General features: G+C 43.2%; 1 protein-coding gene across 2 annotated transcripts in view; it reads right to left on the reverse strand.

The window, feature by feature from the left end:
- Positions 1–22805, reverse strand: part of PASD1 (PAS domain containing repressor 1) — a 159583-nt gene that overhangs the window by 56691 nt on the left and 80087 nt on the right. For both annotated transcript variants that reach the window (XM_083159434.1, XM_083159433.1), the window contains exons 6-8: positions 12624–12713; positions 11319–11439; positions 6150–6263 (exon numbers count right to left, since the gene is read on the reverse strand). In XM_083159434.1, the coding sequence (XP_083015560.1) occupies positions 6150–6263; positions 11319–11439; positions 12624–12713 (325 nt within the window). The remainder of the gene's footprint in view (positions 1–6149; positions 6264–11318; positions 11440–12623; positions 12714–22805) is intronic.

Genomic DNA, 22805 nt, shown 5'->3' on the forward strand with positions numbered 1-22805 from the left:
AATAAAAATCTGATAATTCCCTGAATTTGTCACATATTCTGTAGCTCAAAGCATCTATTGCCAAGTACAAATACATATTTGGGTGATATTTATTAAAGATTCTAAAAATGAATAGTGGAGGTGTTGCCCATAGAAACCAGATTCTAGTGATTCTAGTGAAAATGACAGATTCTGATAGGTTGCTGTGGGCAACATCACAGTTTGACTGGTTTAGAAACTTTAGTAAATTTACTGCTTGGACTTTCTGCTGCTCAGTTGGTGCCCAGTATGTTCATACTAGGGACGAGATGTACAGTACTAAACATTGAAGCGTTACATTCCACCTCCTAACGGGTATACACTGGCATGAATAATGCTGTTATGTTCCTAGTAATGCACAAAGGAAATTGCTGTTCCACTAATACCCATTTCACACCAGAAGCAAATTCCCAGGTTAAAGATTTTTAACCTGGTATTTGCTGAAAAACCTGGGTTTTTCTTTGGTGTGAAAGGGTCAACACGACTCTTAAATCCCGGCACTCCAACCCTGCTCTTGACCTTGTCAGGATTTAAGACCCGTGTTGATCTTTTCACACCACAGAAAAACCTGGGTTTTTCAGCAAATTCCCAGGTTGAAAAGCTTTAACCCGGTAATTTGCTTCTGGTGTGAATTCGGGCCAGGCTTCATCTGGCAAAATGACTCGGCACTCAAATATGCAGGGTAATTGCCAGGTGGCCGGTGTGAAAGGGGTATAAGAGATGTCTATATTGGGACTTCAAGGTTAAAGAAACCAGGAGACCTTTTGCACATGTGCAGATCATGCCAGAGGTAGATCGAGATATCTGAATGGATCCCTCTTTCAAAAGTCCATAGGCTTCTATTGGGTATTGTCACCTAAAGAAGTATTGCCCTCCAGGTCCATGAATTGCATGGTACATGTGGGAAATGTGGTTGAATTCAGAAAATGGATGTTTTCAGATTTCTGGCTGCATTTTCCATTGAGTACAACCCACTCAATGGATAAGACAATGACGGTTTACTGTAACATTGGTATTTCCATGAACACATGCATCAATGTCATTTGAAAAATACATATGCTACAAAACATTTTTGTTTGTGGTCATGGGTGTAGGCAGAACATTTTGGTCCCCATAGCAACATTTTGTCTCCCAATGCTTCTAGAGAGATACCAGCGTTATGACCCATAATAGTTCCTGTTCTGAATCATACTAGTATCTTAGTTAATATTACGCCTTATAGTACATTACATTATGCTCCATAGTAGTGCTATAGTTTACATTATGAAACATTGTAGGGCTGACAATATATATTATGCAACACATACAGTATCCCCAGTTCATCTTATGTCGCACTATAAAGTATACACTTTACATTATGTCACATTACAGAGCCCCAGTTCATATAATGTGACATTGAAATGATTTAATACCCGCCAGTTCATTTATACCAAATTACAATGAGCAGGTCCAGCATCATAGCTATATATTGGAGCTCCCAAGGAAAATGTTAGCAAGGAGCGCTATGTACCACTCAGTGGTGAACAATGTATACAACATATGTAACGTTGACAGGGCCCCGTAGCATCTGCACACCTTTGTTTATGGATATAAAAGGTCAGCTTCTGAGACTTGGGCGACATTTACCAAAGGCCATGCAACATGTTGTGCATCTGAAACAGCTATGGAGGCTATCCACAATCATGTATCTTTGCTCATTTATCCTTGCACCACATAGTTGTACAATAAACAAAGATTCCTACCACAAGATATGGTACAAAGAAAAAACAAGGGTGCAGCTCTCATAAAAAAGATTAAGGGTGCATACACACTGTACAATTTTTTTGACCAATTTGGTTGAAAGACATTTCCATTGAACCCAGTGTCCTGGACTAAAGATGTTGACGAAATATATTGACGACAGACGGAAGAAGAAAGATCTAGCTACAGTTTATAGGCTCTTTTTGAAAGATATTCAAATTGAGCTGCATGCACAGTTGACGAACAATCTTGATGAACAACTGGCGGGTATGCGCATCATCATTCATCGTTTGTTTGTTGACAATATCTTTTGTCAACATCTTCCGTCCAGGACACTGGGTTCAATGGAAATGTCTTTCAACCAAATTGGTCAAAAAAATTGTACAGTGTGTATGCACCTTAAGAGTGCTATTGGATGATCTCTACATAAACATTTTTAATTATCAATAAAGATAAAAATACTTAATAATACTTAATTATAACAGCCTATACCATCAGGGGCAGTAACTATTTCCATCTTCACATAATATTTGGGCATTAAGGAACGGACTCTCCAGTATTGTTGTTTAATTGTGGAAGCAGGCACTGTTATTACATTTGTTTTTAAATTATTATTTTAATGTGGCCATATACTTTATTAAGTATTTTTATCTTAATTGATCGTTTAAAATGTTTATGCAAAGAACATCCAATTTCACACTTTTTTATTAGCGCTGCACACTTGTTTTTTTTTCTATGTTACATGTTCACAGGTCTAACTAACCTGTCCCAACCAGCTGCTGAGAAGCCACTCATATCAAGCGCCCCCATTTCCAACCTCTACCAAGGTTGGCTCGATATAAGATATGGTACGTTGAAATACAGCAGCACATTGCATAGAATTTAATCAATCCCATGTACAAAAAACAGTCTTGACTACCTTTCACTCCAGAGCAGAAACAAATTTTAAAGGAAAAAATCTGTTAATTCTGACCTTAAAACAAACTGCTGCTTTAAATGTACAGTAGCTGCTAAAAAATCTGCAATTGCAGGCCAGGCAAACCTACTGTATGCCATGCATTTGCTGCTTATGGACTAAATAATAATCTAAAAGTACTCATACCACATGCTGACGGTTACCGGTAGCTGTGCTGTCACAGAAAAGCTATTTTAATGATGCACCTTTATATCTAGTATACAATTCCGAACCCGTGTTATACTTGAATGTCTATTTAGTTTATAACTTGAATTAACATTGGCATGAATGCATTTTGATTACCCAATTGTGTGTTGACAAAACTATATCCGAGAAATCAACCGCGTAAGGGATAAGGGTTAAAGTAAAGAAAAAACAGAAACAGAACATCTGACACTAGTTTTCCATATTTGTCAATTTAGCACAATAGTAGAATTAGTCACATTGACTTTAGAAATAGTAAAATTAGTCATAATTACAATGTTCAGCGGTTAATTAATGCACTAAATATGTATGGATATTATAGGAGCTCGTTATCAGCCCAACAAAAGGTTGATTGTAAGCGTACAGCGCCTTAACATTTCACAAAAGGTTAACAAGCTGTTGTCATCCATTTTGCTTACAGCAATTATGTGCAGACGTAGGTGGCGTTAACCCATTGTACAGCCATGAGTCACTGCCTCTTACTTGTCTTCTCAGCTGTACACTTATAATTCTACTGCGGAGTTTTGTGGTGTCTCTGATTTTGCCTCCATGGCCATCCTGAGTATGGGACTATAAAGGTCGACATACATTAGGTTGACCACTAATGGTCCACGGGGCTTAGGTCGACACATTAAATAGTTCGACATGGCTAAGATCGATAGGGTCTGGAGATCGACACAAGCATTAGGTTGACAATGGTAAGGTCGACAGTCAAAATGTCAGCATGAATTTTTCAGTTTGGTCAAAATGGATACCGTATCAGTGTACTGCGTCCCCCTGCATGGCTCCCTGCGCTCGCCATACTGTGCTCAACACACTATTATATTCTCCCTCCACCCCCTGGTGGACAGAGGCGTAGCGAGGGCGGAGCACGAGCTCCGGATGCAGAAAGGTGCCAGATCTCCTGCAGCACTCCTGGCCCCACTGTTCAATTAAAGCACTGATTTCTGGGGACACCTGCAAGTATTGTGTGTGTGTGTGTGTGTGTGTGTGTGTGTGTGTGTGTGTGTGTGTGTGTGGGGGGGGGGGGGGGGGTGTTTATCTGTGTTCCCCTGGTCCATGTACCCTATAGAAAGTTAGATGTCAGTTTGCCCCAGACCCATGTACAAAAAGTGTGTGTGTGTGTATATATATATACATTTATATATGTGTGTGTGTATATATATACATTTATTTATATAAATATATATATATATATGTACAATTTATATATGTATGATTATGTATATGTACTATATGTGTTTGTGTATATCAGTGTGCCTGTACAACATGTGTGTATAAGTGTGCCTCCTGGTCCACCGTCCCTGTATAAAATGTATGTGTGTGCCTCTGGTCCCTCTACAACATTTGTATGTATGTGTGTGTGTCAGTGTGCCGTAGTGTGGGAGGGTGTAGCGGAGGAATCGGTACATCTGTCAGACCACACTTAGGTCTACAGTCATTAGGTCGACCCCACTAGGTCGACTGGCAGGAAGGTCGACCTGACTTAAGGTCGACATGGGTCAAGGTCGACATGACTTAAGGTCGAATTTGCATAAAGGTCGACATGAGGAAGGTCGACTGTTCATAAGGTCGACATGGGTTTTTCACTGGTTTTTGACCCGAATGTTGACACAGTCGACATGGACACAGTTGGCAATGAGAATTGGACCCTCGCATTGCTCGCTTCGCTCGCAATGCTTCGGGCACGGTGGCTCGCTTCGCTCGCCACAGCTTTAATAACCTCCTCCACGCCCTAGTGGATGGTAGGGCATGAAATACCGGCTGTCGGCACATGTCGGCTCAAAAAACAGTGAAAAACCCATGTCGACCTTATGACCAGTCGACCTTCCTTATGTTGACCTTTATGCAAATTCGACCTTAAGTCATGTCGACCTTGGCCCATGTCGACCTTAAGTGAGGTCGACCTTCCTGCCAGTCGACCTAGTGGGGTCGACCTAATGACTGTAGACCTAAGTTCATTCTAATAGATGACCGCTTCCCGTAGCGGACCCCTCACACTGGGAGGGGTGGAGGGGTGGCACATAGCTGCACCGCTGCTGGTGGATGGTTGGGTATGAAATACTGTCTGCACAAATCGGCTCAAAAAAATAAAAATAAAAATCACATGTCGACCTTTTGACTTTTGACCTTCCCATTGTTGACCTAATGCTTGTGTTGACCTTCCGACTCTGTCAACCTTTAGTGGTCAACCTAATGTATGTTGACCTAGCAACCATAGCCCACCATCATTATATCCTTTGCCATGCACTAGTATTTTACCTGGCAGCTTATTGTCCAGTGCAGTGGTAGGCAGCTCCAGATCTAGATCACCTAGCTGGGGCACAGGTGCACTCATTACTGACTGACACATTATAAATGATCCACAGGTGGAGCTAATTACTTCACTTCTAATTCTGTGTGGAGACCTGGAAAATGGTAACTGTTGGTAGCTCTCGAAGACTGGAGTTGTCTATCCCTGGTCTAGTGTAATGATGCGTCATGCCTGACCACCTACTTTTCCAGTCATCAATTACACATTCCCTACCCAAGATGACTGGTGCTGGTGCTATTTTCAAATCAGTGATGGATTGGGTGATAACATAGATTTCAATAGTAGCAATGCAGTATTTTTAGCCGATAAAATACTGGTACTGATCCACAAGGTACAGGAACTAGATCCAAAGTTCTATGTAAAGATCTGTCAACTAAACATACATGGGGATAAACACAGACAGCAAAATGTATACAGAAGATGCAAACTCTACTCTTCAAAATCCTGGCACTGACAAAAAAATGCAGGACCCCAATATATCAGTGCTGGCCCCTAAGGTACTGGCATGAGTCTACACATGCATGCAGAGGGCCTTCAGAAACCATACTGGTCCACAATATGCTGCCACAATGCAGATGGAGATAATAGTACTGTCCACCACCAAACACAGGATGATACTGGTGCTGACCCACAATATACAGGTTTTGCAGCAAAATAAATGGATTTATAATTTTTTACAGCGTTTGACACTTTGTTAACCAAAACTTGACTTTCAATAATACATAACAGATTATATGTTATGTAATGTTCTAATGTATATGTACAGTAGTCAGTTGTGCAGGTCATAGGCTACCATTGTGCTACCATGATTCAGGGTCTTTAGATTGTTTTCCAATAAATGTAACAGCATTTATTTTACAACAATAATAATAATAATAATAATAATAATAATATTAATAATAAAAAAATAATACTCACCATGTGTAAAAAACTTAAAATCTACAACAAATTTCACATATTCATAAGTTGGAGGCTCATTTGGATCCAGACTTCCTCTTGCTAAGTGACAACAAAACTCCACTTGTTTCTCATCTGCAATAGGGGATAAAACCGCAATAATAAAGGCATTGGTCTGGGCTTGAAACATAAGGACATATTTATCAAGTGCTGCCGTCTTCATATTTTCCCACTAATAACAGTTTACGACAGCTACGGCCGAACAACCCGGTAATTACCCAGCACTTGAAGCACAGGGGCCCTTATTCTGGTTCGTGCGGTACGGCCCGCGTGCGGCCGTACCGCCGATGTTTTCCGTCTGCACATGCGCAGAGGTCAATCTGCGCATGTGCAGGCGAATTCGCCGCACATAGCGTTAGTACGCCGCAAAGGGGGCGTATAGGGGCGTGAGGGGCTTCATGCCCTCATTTCCCTATGTATACGCCCCGCGTTTCATGGGCGTTCCCATGCAAACGCGGGGCGTACGCATGGTAATGAGGCCATGACGCAACTCATGGGGGCGGAAAGCTGACGTCGCCGGATGTCAGCTTTCAGCCCCCATACAAGCTACCACACGGACGATTGTCCGTGTGGTCTCAGCTTGCGGGAGCTGCCGCGGCGTGCGGACCTGCCTTCGATGGTCGACGACCATCGAATGCAGGGGGCAGCTCCCACCATGGTGGAGGCGTACGCCTCCACCATTTTCATGCGGATCGGCAGCCGTCCGTGTACGGACGGCCGTGCCGATCCGTCTTGTAGGCGGGGATTCGTCTGGTGCGGTCGGAGCCGCATATGCGGCTCGACCGCACCAACCAGAATAAGGGCCATTGTTATTTGGCCGCGTGCTGTCAGACCCTGGTATTTTGCTCAATTACACAGGGTTTTCACCTGTGTCTCTGACCCTGGTCATTTGCAGGGTCAGAGACCTGGAATTTAAGATCCGGATTGACCCTTTCACACAGAAAAAGGACATGTGTATTTCATGAAATCCCGGGTGGAACTGCTTCACCCGGGAATTTTAATTTCTGTGTGAAAGTGGTATAAAATTCCATTTTGAGCATATTCTGAATTAACATGGTCACTGGGAATGCCCATTCAATGCAGAAGTTATATTCGGAAGCATTTAAACTAGAAGACATTGCGCACCAAACCAATATGGAGTAACAATCACACAATAAAATGTGTGCACTATGGCCCTTATTCAGATCTGATCACTGTACAAATTTATTCTCAAAATGGGCAAAACCATGTGCACTGCAGTAACATGTATAGAGAGAGTTAGATTTGTGTGAGTTTTGTTTCTGTACAGGGTAAATACTGGCTGCATTATATTTACTATACTGCAGAGTAACAGCACTACTTGCACCAGTATAAATACCTAAGTCTAATACTGCCCATATACTTATGTAATTGGATGCCTGTGTCCAATCCAGGGATCACAAGTCTACAATAACCACAAATCTACATAAGTGGGAGAATTACTGATGTGCAGACAAGAACTTGTTGTGTACTCAATTCTAAATGGTGCATAATAGGTGTAATCATATTTGTGACAATTTACAATTCCACTTAAAAAAATGCTGCAAATTACAATGCCAAATGATCCTCCTTAGATCTAACAGAGGCAATTACTGTAAATGGATTTTATTTAAATTTATAGTCTTTCCTGTTATGAGAATGCTAATTGTATTTCACTCGTTTATAGCCCAAAAAAAGGTTAGCACTTTACATGACAACGCAATTGAAAAATATACAAACATTTGAGGTCATTCTGGTTGACACACAAAGCTGCGAAATTTGCAGCTTTGCGTGTCATTCAAACGCTGCCCACCGCCTGCACTATTGGCCGCGACACCCCCTCGCACACCGAATATCCCCACGCGCATGTAAATGATTTTGCAAGCACTCGCAGATGTAAGACACCTCTGTGGTGTCTTAGGTCTGCAGACGCCCTGTACGGGAAGCGGGCAGGCAGCTGACATTCGCTGCCATGTTACGCTGGGCATTTCCGTGGGCGCATGCCTTCGCCGATGCCCCGTGCCCGCAAAGCTAGGTGCAAAGGGGACGTCGAACAAGCAGTTTAATGGTATATGCACATGTGCAGTTGCTCACTATCGTTCCACTAATTGTCATTAATAGCTGGAAAGTCACATCTTTCATAAGCATCTACTTGTATTTTGTCAAAGAATAATGAGGCAGAACTCTGAAAACGACTTTACCAAATTTACAATAATAAAATAAGATTTGTCTAAGTCACTCAGACCTGATTGCTCCCTACGCCTCCTCCTTTGTCCTTATATTTTTTTAATGAAATAAAGTTATATTTTTATGACAATTACTGTCTCTGTTGATTTATGATTATTTGATATTATTTCATATGTTATTGTTAGTAAACTTGATGTCACATGGTCTGAGAACAGAGATTGGCTATAAATTAGGCTTTTTTCAAATTGGATACCAATGCTAAGTGGTTTTCCCCAGGGTTTGGTGCTAGGGCTACTTCTATTCATACTTGCCTACTTTTGAAAACTAGTTTCAGGGAGATTATAGTTGGTAGTAGAATTTTGCACAGCACGCCATTGAGGGGGCGTGTCATGCTCCATCCAAAGGGTGTGTCTAGTTCCATATATAGACTGTGAAAATAGATTGTGAATGTGGCACCTAGAAGCATGGGTGTGTACGGCTACTTCTGAGAGGTGTGTCATAAAATGACTTATACCCAAATGTAGATGAGCCCCAAAAGCAGTTAGTAAGAGCTACTATACTTGGTGAAGTAATGGGAAATGGTGCTGGTGATTCAATGTAAATGTATCTATCTCTCATTCCTTTTTTTCTCCAAAAAATGTAACAGTGTAATGTGGCCAAGGTAAAATGAGGGAGATTGCTGGACTAATGAGGAAGAGAGGGAGATTGCTCCTCTTTCAGGGAGTCTCCTGCAGAATGCAGGAGGGTAGGCAACTATGCTTCTATTTAACATTTTTATCAATGATATAGAAGATTGACTATTTATCAAAGTGTTCACCTTTGCAGACGATACTAAATTGAGCAGGGTAATTAAAACGGGTCAGGATGTATCCATACTTCAGGGGGACCTAAACAAACTTGAGGAATGGGCAACTAAATGGAAAATGAGTTTTAACATTGCTAAATGTATGGTCATGCAGCTTGGGAGACATAACCAATGCTAGCTACAATCTTAATAGGGATAAAGTTAGGTGAATTGGAGATGGAAAAGGATCTAGGAGTACAAAGTAATAATAAACTTGAGTGCAGTGCCCAGAGCTAAGGAGCAGCAAATAAGACCAAAAGGATAATAGCCTGTATAAAAAGGGGCATGGAGCAAGGTATGACACTGTAACTGTGCTACTCTACAAGGCCCTAGTTAGTGCCAGCACGATTCTGGGCCCCACACTACAAAAAAGACATATAGAAGTGGAAATGGTTCAGTGAAGGCAACTAAAATAATACGAGGGATGGAGTACATGTGTTACAAAGACAGATTAGGCAAACTAGGATTTTGTACACCTGAAAAAAAACTTGAAGTTGTGACATGCTTAACATGTATAAATATATAAAGGCTCAATATAATGAACTATCAAGCACACTCTTTACATTGAGGTTGGTGACCAGGACACAAGGCCATCAGCACAGACTAGAGGAGAGGAGGTTTTGTACCCTCAAAAGGAAGGGGCTCTTTACATTGAGGGCAGTAAAGGTGTGGATGACGGCTGGTACAATAAATACTTGAAAGAAAAATTGATACTTGAAATAACAATCAGGGCTATAATTCACCCTCGCCCGCTTGTTATGGTGTAGTGAAGGGGGCAGCGGGCATAATTATGCCAGCACATCTCACTAATTTAAAAAATGAAGTTGAAAATACAATCATATTGTATAATCCAGGGGTAGGATTGGGATATCACAACTAGTATTTACTCCATTGAGTTTAGTTAATATAGATTGGCCTTGATAGACTAAGGCAGGCATGTCCAAAGTCAGGCCCGGGGGCCAATTGCGGCCCCTGCTGTCATTTCAAGTGGCCCGCAGCCTCCAGCAGGAAGCAGGCAGAGCATCAGATGTGGGAAGCACAGCACAGGACACTAAAGGTGGGGCCCCGGCGAGCGCGCCTTTACCTTGCTGTCTGCTGCAGTGAGGAGGTGAGGCCGTTTTGGTGCCCTGTGTTTGGCGCCCTACCCCTGCTGCTGCAATCGTATAACCCTACTCCACAATCACAGTGACAGCAGTGTTTGGGGAGGGGGGCAACAATGGGGAAGCTTGCTCCCGTAACATGCAGAGCAGAGGAGGGCAGCAGCAGGAGCCCAAGCATCTCCTGTCCTTGAAGTGCCTGCTTTGCCTCTCCTTCCTCTGGCTCACACAAGGGGCTGGGAAACATACAGAGAAGGGAGGGGGCAGAGTGGGGGACATATAGTGAAGGAGGGTCAGGCTAGGGGACATACAGTGAATGGAGGTAGTAATGGCCATTCAGATAAGGGGGTGCAGGGGCAGGCTGGGGGACAGAGTGAATGGGTTTCAGAGTGGGGAACATACAGTGAATGGGGGACATACAGTGAAGGAGGGACGGGCTGGGGGACATAGAGTGAATGGGGGTAGGCTGGGGGAAATACAGTGAAGGAACAGGCTGGGGGACAAGAAGTGAATGGGGGCAGAGTGGGGGACCATTCTGATGTGATTAATGATTCAAAGAGTGTCAGGCTGAATGGTCGGCCCCCACACATTTACACTTCACCAAATCTGGCCCTCGTCGCAAAAAGTTTGGACACCCCTGGACTAAGGTCTTTATTTAACCTTGCCTACTATGTTACTAGGTGTAGACTGTTAGGGAGTTTACAGTATGTGTACTAGTGTAACTGGTATATGCTGGAGTAGCCATGGGTGTTTTGGAAGAGATAGTGAAGAGAGTTCATAGCTTGTTATCAGACAAGAGATGAGAAACAGGATAGAATCAAAGTATAAGACACACAACAGATTATCAGGAAAGGAGCGTAACATTTTATCTGGAACTTTTTGCCTGCACTATGTTACATAAATCACTTTCATTATTAACATCTCTCCAGTGCAATGATATTGTTCATATGAAATACAACATGTTCAGTAAATCATAAATGACAAACTAACAGGAGTCTTACTTACTGTTGAAAAACTCTTGAGTGATTGGTTCCGTCATGAGTATGTGTGGTGCCAGCATCTTGTACACCTCAGCATGTTCCCGCTCCGGCAGGAAATTTAATATATTTTGGTCCACCAAATCTGACTGGTACAAAAGAATGCTTTGTCATGTTCAGCAGAATGATAGCTTTATTTGTCACTGTTTTGTTACACTGACAGCAATAATACGTTATAGAGTGGTTGATCCTTATACCTGCATTTTGCTTGCACAGCTGTAAGCAATGGCACAGCCGAGTGGTGTCACACGAGAGCTTTTCACAAAACAGAAAAACCGCTATGGAAAGAAGCTCTAAAGTATTACAGAGCATTTTCTTGCTGGCAGGAATCACACGGCTGGAAAAGTTTTACAAACTGAAACTAAGCAGTTTTCCAGTGTCTGTTTAATAGCTTATGTGACAGCGGCTACAGAAATAACAAGCTACTGTACTATCAAGCAAACGTTTCAATGTGCCGCACAAGGCTGTTAGAGCATAATCTGCATTGTGACACCCTCGACGCAGTGCAGGCAAACTCATTTCAACAGGTCAATGGGCCTAATTCAGTAAGGGTTGTCATTTTTGTGAAGATTCAAGGCAGTATGCGGTAAAGGCAAAATGTTGCAAGCATTTTGATACACAGCAAAGAACACACATATCAACGGTAGCCCCCTGGCTGCACATATTTTGGCTGTGCCCCCCTCCCAGTGGTCTCTCCTCCATTGCTTGTACATGCACAGATTGTTGCTAATCTACAAACCATGCTGAATTACCCCAATATCTGTTAAAAAAAAAAAAGTGGTGGAAAAATATCTGCAGAAGTACTCGTGTGACACCAGTCCAAAGCTAAAACTGCTAGGTCATACTGGGAATTTAACTTTGTTACTTTCGTCTTTTCTAGTTGACCTTGTCATTAATATTCAATTTAGGAGACAATAATCATGTTATTTAACAACTCCAAAACTGAATAGATATAGTAAGAATTGCATCCAGCATGCAGAAAAAATATTTAATTAGTAAAATCTTTGAAGCATGAAATTGCTAAAAAATTAGGGCAGACATCTGAACATGTATGCGTTATTCCTAAACTGAATATAATGAGATCCACACTGTGTTAATTGTTGAATTGCTGTGCGCTGTGATGTCTATGGCCGCAAATAGTAATTATGTAAATTTTCGTTGTACAAGTCCTGCCTAGGTGTGCACACATCTGTCAAAGTATTTTAGGTTCTAACCAATCTGTTGTGTTACTCTGGTCCTCTGAATAAGGAGAATGAAAAATGACATAACTTACCGGTAAATGACCAAGTAGAGATGACACACTGTCTGACACATAAATGATCATCCCATCGGTGGTAAGCGCAATAAGGAACCCGTCCAGGGCCTAAGGAGAGAAACTCAATTTACTTATAATGAATTAAACCAAACAGCACATTGATTTCAAGGATGTCACCCCGTATATGGCCCTTATTCTGGTTCACTCGCACAGACAAATTCTTTCTCAAATGGACAAATCCATGTGCACTGCAGGTGAGGCAGATGTAACTTGTGCAGAGAGAATTAGATTCGGGTGGGGTTTTACTTCAAAGCAAGATCTATATAGCAGTGTAAATATAAAGCAGTCAGTATTTACCCTGCACAGAAACAAAATAACTCCCAAATCTAATGCTCTCTGCACGTTACATCTACCCCCCCCCCCCCCCTGCAGTGCACATGATTTTGTCCATTTGAGAAGGAATTTGCCTTTGTGAGAGAATCAGAATAAGGGCCTTTGTGTATAGACTCTACGGATGGCTATGCCATTTATTTTAATTTGAGCCTGATTTTAGAAATGGCTAAAATAAGCCTAGAACATCATCTAGCATTAGTCAGGAGGACCAGGCAATGTCACACACATATGTCTCTTAGACATGGGGAGTGCAGTCATTATTGGTTGTGAAACATGCTGCGCAATTCTATGAAATCATTATTGTCAGTCCACAATGGCTAATTGTCTTATTTATATAATATATGGCATCTCAAAAAATAAAATGTCAAACCTACTTCCATCATTCTAATTGTCAGCTCTGCATCGCCGCACAATTATTTATCAGAGTTAGGTCTCCTATGTGGCTGTATTTGACAGGTTACAAAAGCCGCTAGAGCTGAAAGCGCTCACAGACGTCATCAAGTTCTGAGAATTGTACAACTAATATTAATAATTGGAATGTTGCATGTTAATATTGAAAGGTGACCTTTCTGAAGCAAACTTAAGATTTACATTTTTCACCATAGATTTTACAACAATTCATTATAAAACATTAAAAAAGAAACAAGTTCCTTCCAAAAACATGGTGGTGGACTTATGAATGTAAAGAAAAACCTTTGAATAAGTAAAATCCAATAGCCCTTATATATGTAACTACCCTGAAGGCCTGGTTCAGAGGGGTGTATTCAATGCGGCCGGCGAGGGGGTAAAACGTCTGGGATCGCCGAAAATAAGCGGTCCGTGCTGTTTAACCCCCGCGCCAGCAGCTCACCTTATTCAAAGTTCCAGGGGGAATCCTAGCTGTCAGAGGATGGCGAGGATTCCCCCAAACAGCGAGGCTCGTGGCTAATGCAGGGAGCCCGCTGTATTTAGCCTTGAGCCTCGTTGTGTTAGCGACCGCACACGCCGCTTCCTCCCTCCCTCCAAAAACCTAGCGATAGGGAAACGGCATGTGCAGGGGGGTCAGCTGAATACTGACGGTGTGACCTGTGACAGCGAGCAGGCAGCACTGCTTGCAGAAAGCATTGAATATACCCCAGAGTTGTAAGCAAAGTAGAAAACTCAGACAAATGGGCCAGATTGAGTTGCACTGCATGTGGGGCTGATATAACATATGCAAAGAGGTTTATATTTTGTGAGTTATAATTTTTATGTGCAGGTTAAATACTGGCTGCTTTTGTATGTAGCCCACAAATGTTAGGCTTTATTTTTACAAAGCAATTTAGTTTTCAGTGTGAATACACCGCACCCAAACGGTATGCAGTCACCAGATCTACAGTGCCAGGGTTGACAGACAAAAGGTCGAAATGGTCAAAAGGTCGACAGTAAAAAGGTTGACATGGTGAAAAGGTCGACATTCAGAATGTTGACGTGGGCAAAAGGTCTACATGAAAAAGTCGACATGCAATTAATAAAAAAATTTTGAACCGACATGTGTCGTCAGGCGGTATTTCATACCCTACCATCCACAACAGAGTGGTGGGAGAACATAATAGTGTGCCGAGCGCAGCGAGCCATGCGAGGGGATGCGGTACACGTAGACGGTGTCCATACCGACCTATTTTGACATAGACATGTCGACCTTTTGACCATGTTGACCTTATGTCTTTTTGACCCTTTCGATCTTTTGACCCTGTCGATATATTTTGATCCTGTCGACCTTTTGACTGTCGACCAATAGTGATCGACCTTTTGACTGTAGACCTAGACATTGTAGATCTATTATACCGTAACCCACCCGAACGTACGGTACATCTTCCAGCCCATGTTATAGCAGACCTACCCACCTGCAGTTCAACATGGTTTTGCAGAGTTACGTGCTTTTTTGTTTTGCTTGAATTTTTGAATCAGGCCACGAAAAATGTATCTTTTTTTTATTTTACATGTGATTTCTTGATTTTTATGAATCTAAATATGTTTTTATGTAATGTTATATATTTTTATGTATATAGATTTATTTTGTTCCATTGATGCTGTGAATGATTTTAAATGATTGAACAGGAAGTGAGATCATGGTATGTGATTCTCACATAGGCCCTGTCCAGCATAAATAGCCTGCCTGGCACCAGCATGCATTTCCTTGATGAAGTCCAAAGACTGGGATAAAATGCGTTGGGTTTGGGACCTACCGTATTGCATACCTATGCTCTGCATTCCCCAATAGACAGCTAAGTTGTATTGCAAATGTTTTTCTTGTACGTGTGTTACCTGCTTGTTGTTTTTACTGCTTTATTAAGATCTTTGTTTTTATTGAAAGAAACCTGCTGTGAAGGATTTGTGGGACTTGTTTCCAAACCAGATTGTTTGGGCTTCTGCCCTACTGTATCTGAAGTTTTAAATGGTATACACTATGTCATGTCTTCACTTAGGCCCTTATTCTGATCTGTGCGGCCGGAGCCGCATACGTTGCTCCGGCCGCACAAACCAATCCCCGCCTACAATACGGATCGCCACGGCCGTCCGTACGCGGACGGCTGGCGATCCGCATGAAAATGGTGGGGCGTACGCCTCCACCATGGTGGGAGCTGCCCCCTGCATTCGATGGTCGGCGACCATCGAAGGCAGGGCCGCACGCTCCACCAGCTCCCGCAAGCTTAGACCACACGGACAATCGTCCGTGTGAAAGCTTGTATGGGGGCGGAGAGCTGACATCCGGCGATGTCAGCTTTCCGCCCCCATCACTGGCGTCATAGCCTCATTACCATGCATACGCCCCGCGTTTGCATGGGAACGCCCATGAAACGCTGGGCGTATGCATAGGGTAATGAGGCTATTAAGCCCCTCACGCCCCTATACGCCCCCTTTGCGGCATATACATTTTTTGTGCGGCGATTTCGCCTGCACATGCGCAGAGTGACCTCTGCGCATGTGCAGAGTGAAAACATCGGCGGTACGGCCGCACGCGGGCCGTACCGCCGAGATCAGAATAAGGGCCTTAATGATTATTTGTTGTTTTTGCACTAGGAGGCGCTCTATTCATTTTAGCAGTTCACATTCCAACCCTTTTTTACACAGTGCATTTTGTTAGAGCAACCACCCATGTATGAGAAGTACAACCTTGTTTATATTTTTCAGTACAATGAATTATATTTTTCAGTATAATGAATTATATAAGGTATTTAAATGTGATTATATTTGGAATCCTGTTTGGGTGCACATGAACATCTTTGGATATAGTCAAGTATTCTGGGTATTTTTAGAACATACTGTATCTTAAATGTCTTTATTTGACCATTTGTGACCATACAGCATTTCTCACTGCGTCCAACAATGCAACATACGGCTACTAAAAGACACAGCAGGGAATGTTACACAGTGACAAGGACATAATGGAAAATGAGCGCCTTTTATTACTGTTCCTTGTGAAGCCTCTTGTATAGATCTTGAGTTTGTATGTTTGATCAGCTGTAAAACATGACAATTCTGTGTCTCAGTAGGCACAATGTTCAGTGCTGCATTAAAGAAATGACCTTAAACAAGTCCTGTTAAGGCATGTTAAGGTGCTTCAGGGTGGCAAGCTGAAATGCACAAAAATCAGGGTGATTGGGGCAATGGATGGGGATATTGGGGTGACACCTGCCACCAATGATCCCTCTAATTTTACGAAGGCTGTGTGCGGCTAAAGATTTTGCCTGTGCAACTTTGGAATGAAATTTACATTTTTGTGCATCACTTATATATAACTGGAAAATGACGTTCAGCATTTGTGTTAACTTTACTTCAAAATGATATTAAACATTTAACATTCAAAATACAGCACACAATGTAGTTAATTGGTGAAACACACATTAATAGAGTCCACAACTGCAAAAAGGGACCACTGCTGCTTTGTGCGCTCAGTTGTAATGTCTGTGCGCACGCTCGTCGAGGTGTGTGCGCGCGCACGTGCGCACAGCTTAGAGGGAACACTGCCTGCCACATCCCCATCCATTGCCCCAATCACCCTGACACCCAAGAAAGGACACAGGCTGAGGTTTAAGCCTGATCTCCTACCCCAACCTTCGCTATTTATTTCATTTTTTTTTTCTCAGCCCCCACCCCAATCCTTTGGGTTATTTTTGATTAATAAAAGCCTTTTTAATGCAAGCAGCACTCTGGGCACATTTATTAACATATACTGTGGGGTAACATTCATCTGCAGGGCCGGCGCCACCACTAGGCAAATCTAGGCATTTGCCTAGGGCGCCGGCCACTGGAGGGCGGCATTTTGCCCCCCCGTGCCGCGGGGGTACCTGTCCTGCGGCGCTGTGTATTTAAAGCTGACGGCGGAGGCAGCGAGGGGTCCCTGCAGTCAATAAGAAATAACGAGCGCTATCCGCCGGGCTATGCAGAAGCGCTTCTGTTGTGAAAACACTGTCCGCACGCTGATTGGCTGAGATTCAGCCAATCAGCGTGCGCCGTGCGACCAGTGTTTTCACAACAGAAGCGTTTCCGCATAGCCCGGCGGATAGCGCTCGTTGACTGCAGGGACCCCTCTCTGCCACCGCCGCCAGCTTTAAATACACAGCGCCGCAGGACAGGTACCCCCCCTCCCCCGGCACCGGGGCGCCCCCACCCCGACTCGCCTGGGGCGCTCCGGTGCCTTGCACCGGCCCTGTTCATCTGTGTTATCATCACCAGTTTTCTATGTAAAACAAACACATTCACCATACTGGTATACTTTAGGAGCGCAGGTTAGAAAATCCCTCTTTTTGTCATTATCTATTCTGTGAGGAAGGTCTCCTCACCTGTGACCAGCAGCACCCACACAGAGTATAGCCACTCAAGCAGTGAGCGCCAGCTACAACTACTGTATCACAATGTTTAATATAATACCCAGTAGGATTTTTAATTAACTACTAAAGATTTTTTTTCTTTGATTGAACTATATGTGGCCAAACTACATTACTCGGGTCTCCGTGATGGTACATATAACACTCCTTTGGAAATTCCATAGCTGGGTATCACCTGCCTCCACTCGACACTTAACACGAGTGGACTTGGAAAAGTAGGAAGCAAAACTGCCAGATAGAGGGTAATGTACTTGCATAGAGGGCCTACTGTACATATATAAAGTTCCCATAATAGATAATAGCTGGGAATTCATAAATTTATTTGACCATTTAAATAACAATTTTAAATATGACACATAAATTACACTTAACATTATTATATCATGAAAATGTAAAAATTAAGACGAGACCAGATCTAATTTTGGTCATATAGGGGGGTATTCAATCTTTGTCGTGCTCCCACAGCCATCTCCCGGCCGTAGCTCGTCTATTTCCATCTTCAACTCGCGGCCACGCCCCCCTTCTCGACGCTCGGCGGCCGGGACATTGAATCCTGACCGCTGTGCTCAAGTCGAGAAAAGCGAGAATGGGACAGGGGCACGGCTGTCGAGCTTGCTCAACAGCCGTACCCCTGACATTGAATAGCCCCCTTAGGGTCATCTAGAACTGCAGACTTGCAATGTGATCAAGCACATCTCTGTGTGCCAAGTGCCTTACCAGGCAAATGCTTGATTGGGGTTTCCGGATTTCCCTCTATTATTAAAAAGTTCAATGACTTTTGTAGGATAATGAATACTCCAGCTAATGGGCTATACAGAGTTGCATGGAGGAGTAGGTTTGCACTATAGGCTGATGTAAGGGAGAACCTAATGACATAAGCTGCAGAAGACAACCATCAGAAACCTTATAAAAGGGAATCCTGGAAAATCACAATATTCAGCACCAGAGACCATAGATATGTTTATTTTTCACAAGGGAGAGGTCAAAACCAATGTTTGTCCTGACAATAAAGAAATTATATAAACCACCTTTATTCTTTCTGTGGAAAAATTGAAGGTCTGTATATGTATTGTATTGAACATTTGTTTAAAAAATAAAAACATCCGTTTTGGGGTCAACATCATGGGGGTTTGATCTTCCTTGTGCCTCATATGAAGGTTTTAGCACTCTCTCTGCATTCCTATGTATTAGTCTGGTGGACACTGGAGGTAGATTGTGAGTCAGGTCACCTTGAGGCATACAGGAACATAGTCAAGAGAACTGGGCCAAGTGGGCCTTGCTGTACCAGGGGGTTAGAAGAATCACTTCACTCAGCCAATGAGCGCTGTCTCTCATCCCAACTGATTACTTCCTCCTACTCCCATCTCCAAGATTAAGCCCATGCTGCTCTACATCTCCTGAACTCTCTCCCTCCAACAAAAAAAGGTACTTATGTAATATCTGGGCTCCCATTTTTTTCCCACGCGGGGCTCGCCACGCTTCGGGCACGGTGGCTCGCTGCGCTCGCCACACTATATAAAATCAACTCCATGCGTAGTTGGATAGTGGGGGTATGAAAAAATGGGGTGCATTTAACATGGGAGCCCAGCTAATGCATAAGTACCCAAAAAAACTCTCCACTTCTCTCCAAAGCTTCAGACAATCTTTGTCAATCAACAATTATACAACCACTTCTTCATCAAAACCTTCGAGCTCTCACCTGTTTGTCCCTTCTCTAGACTGTAAGCTCTAATGAGTAGGGTGCTCTTACCTCTTGACCTCACCTGTCTACACTTTGTAGAACTATTTAGGCTCTGTAGACATTGATGCCTCTATGGCAGGGGTGGGGAACCTCAGGCCCGGGAGCCTCATACGGCTTTGCCGGGGGTAAAGTACAGGGGAATTCTCGTGAGAGGTCAGTAGTTGTCACGAGATTCCTCTTAATCAACAGCAGCCGTAGACTGTCAGTCCTATTCAGCGGCAGTCGCCGGAGCGTGGGACGGCTGCAGCAGGACAATTTATAAGAGAAATTTTTACATATGGCCCCCGAAGGATTTTTTCCCCCTACAAACGGCCCTTGGCACAAAAAAGGTTCCCCACCCCTGCTCTAAAAAAAGGCAATAGATAAAATAATACTGTGGCAATAGATAAAATAATCTCTAGATCACGTGCTCCCCCCCCCCCCCCTCCTGTTATGTATATGCTATTGATGCTTAAAAACTAGGAGAAGTGCTGTGGAACCCTAACAGTGCCATATAAATAAACGATTATAATAATGCTAAAATATGCCTTATCTGAAAGCCTAATCATTTTTGAGATACAGTATAATTTCCTGCAGGACAGAGTAGTTATTTACTAATAAAGCACAATTGTAATTAAAACTTTGCTGTAACAATTTCCTGTATTTATTTTATTTAATTCACATTCAAATATATTTTGCAGCAGAGACTTCCTTACTGAATATATATGGTGATTCTAGGTTAGTGAGCTGTAAAAGTGCAGATTAAAGCACACTGGGTTGAGCAGGAGAGGAAATTAGGCTAATTTGGCATATAATATACATACCTTCCAACTGTCCCACATTTTGCGGGAATGTCCTTTTTTTTGGGGGGGGGGGGGAGGGCATTCCGCGTCCCGTCCAGGGCTGGCAGTCTCCTGCGGCAGGGGGGGCAGTTGGGAGTCCCCCTGTCAGAATAGATGCTGTGCGCATGAGAGGCTTTGGGCCTGGCTAGCAGCTCATGGAGCCGCTGGCCAGGCCCCCATTGCGGTGAAAACGGGGTGGGGCCATGTGGGAGCATCGTGAATACAGGCCATGCCCCTTGTCACTAGGCCATACAGTAACCACATCAATAAGTAATCTTGTTTTTTACTTTATTTATTGTGTGCGTTAGGCTAGTAAAGCAGATGTGTGATAGGCGATGTTGGCAACCAAGGTCTGAACTGTGTTACTAAAGTAATAACGGTACTTGTGTATTATCTGGGCGCCCGATTTTTTAATCTTATGTCATTGTACAACCAAAAATCAGTCACATCGCATGCAATGCGATGCGACGTGATTGGACCCGATTTTTTATTGTACAGGCACCCAGATGCCTGATTCCTATGTTAAATGCCCCCCCCCCCCGACCCGATTTTTGATTGTACACTCACCCTGATGGGTAATGACTATGTCAAATGCCCCCCATTGTTAACGCCACCCCACGATCAACACCAACCCAAAGCGTGGCGAGCGCAGCGAGCCCACGAGGGACGGCGGTACGCGTCCTCCGACCTTTTCATACCCCCACTATCCACTATCCAAGCCCGAAGCGTGGCGAGCGCAGCGAGCCCTGCGAGGGGACGCGCATTACTTCACATGTGTTCCGCGTCCCCTCGCTGGGCTCGCTGCGCTCGCCACGCATTTTACCTAATAATTAACCATCATGGTGGGTATACAATTAAAAATCGGGTCTGGGGGGCCATTTAAAATTGGGTACAATGTAAAAATCGGGTCGGTTGCGTCGCATTGCATGCCATTGTAATGGCATGTGATGCGACTGATTTCTACATTGTACAAGGAACGTCTAAAAAGCCCGAAAATCGGGTCCCATCGCGTCTCATCGCACACCTTAACTAGTGGCATGCGATGAAAAAATCGGGCGCCCATATATTACACAAGTACCGTAATAACATTTTGATGATTACATGTGGCCCAGTACTACAGTAGAAGCAGGCAGCTGTGTCCGACCTGCTGGTCTTGGTTATTTTAGAAAATCAAACAGAGCTGACCGGCCCATATCATGTTCTCATCCTCAGCCACATTCATTATTATTCCCTCTCTTCATTTCCTTCCTCCTTCCCAGAATTGTGCCAACCCAGTATTTCCCTGCAGGCAAGCAGTGCACGAGGAACAGCTTCTTCAAATGCTTACGCGATTACTATTATAATTGCAGCTTTACTGATGCCAGTTCTACCCACTCCCTTCTTCACAGAGAAAACAAGCGTTTCACTCTTGACATATTGTGCCTCCACTTGCCCAAGTGGAAAAAAAGAAGAAAAAAAAAGAATGAATTGTACGCAGTGCAGGATTCATTGTTCTTCAGAATAAATTAACCTGATGACTAAAGAGCTGGCACTGGTTTGTAATTCTTGCAAATTGCCAGCATAGGCAGAGGAAACAAACTACTAATATAGATAGAAGTGTAAGGACGTTACAGACCTCTGTGTCTCTCAGGCTTCTGCCTTTATTAACCTTTTTTTTCCCCTGAACTTGATGTGATAAAATTACATTTCATGAGCATAATAATGCTCTGATTCACTCGGAAAGGCACAATCACTCTCTAATGGACAAAACCATGTGCACTGCAGGTGGGGCTGATGTAACGTGTGCAGAGAGAGTTAGATTGGGGAGGGGGGTGTACCTCAAACTGATATCTATAGTGCAGTGTAAAAATAAAGCAGTCAGTATTTACCCTGCACAGAAACAATAAAACACCCAAATCTAACTCTCTCTGCACATGTTACATCAGCCCAACCTGCAGTGCATATGGTTTTGTCCATTAGAGAGATTGTGCCTTTCCGAGTGAATCAGAATAACCCCCAATGATCAGGTTATATTGCTCCTCTTAAACACCTTTTACATCATCTGGTGATAAATACTTAGCTGGGCTCTTATCACAGTAAGGTTGTAATTCAGACCCCCTTGTCGATGGCGGAGGTCTGCTCATGCGTGAATATGCGCATGTGCAAACCCCGTGAGCAAACATACACAGCCTAGCAAACAGATCTGAATCAGGCCATAAGTTTAAAATGCATAAAGAATACTTGTGTTAGTATTATTCCACATTATCGGCTTGTTCATATCCTGCACTGCGCACTCAGTGCCTGATTCAGAAGTGGTCTGAACTTATTATCATGTACTGCGGCATCAGTGCCTTTAGGATGTTGCTCACATGTGAGGAATCAGTTGCAAAGTGATTGACAGGAGGAGGTTGTTTGA

This window comes from Crinia signifera, chromosome 9 (genome assembly GCF_055691185.1).
Source record: "Crinia signifera chromosome 9, ASM5569118v1, whole genome shotgun sequence".
Taxonomy (NCBI): domain Eukaryota; kingdom Metazoa; phylum Chordata; class Amphibia; order Anura; family Myobatrachidae; genus Crinia; species Crinia signifera.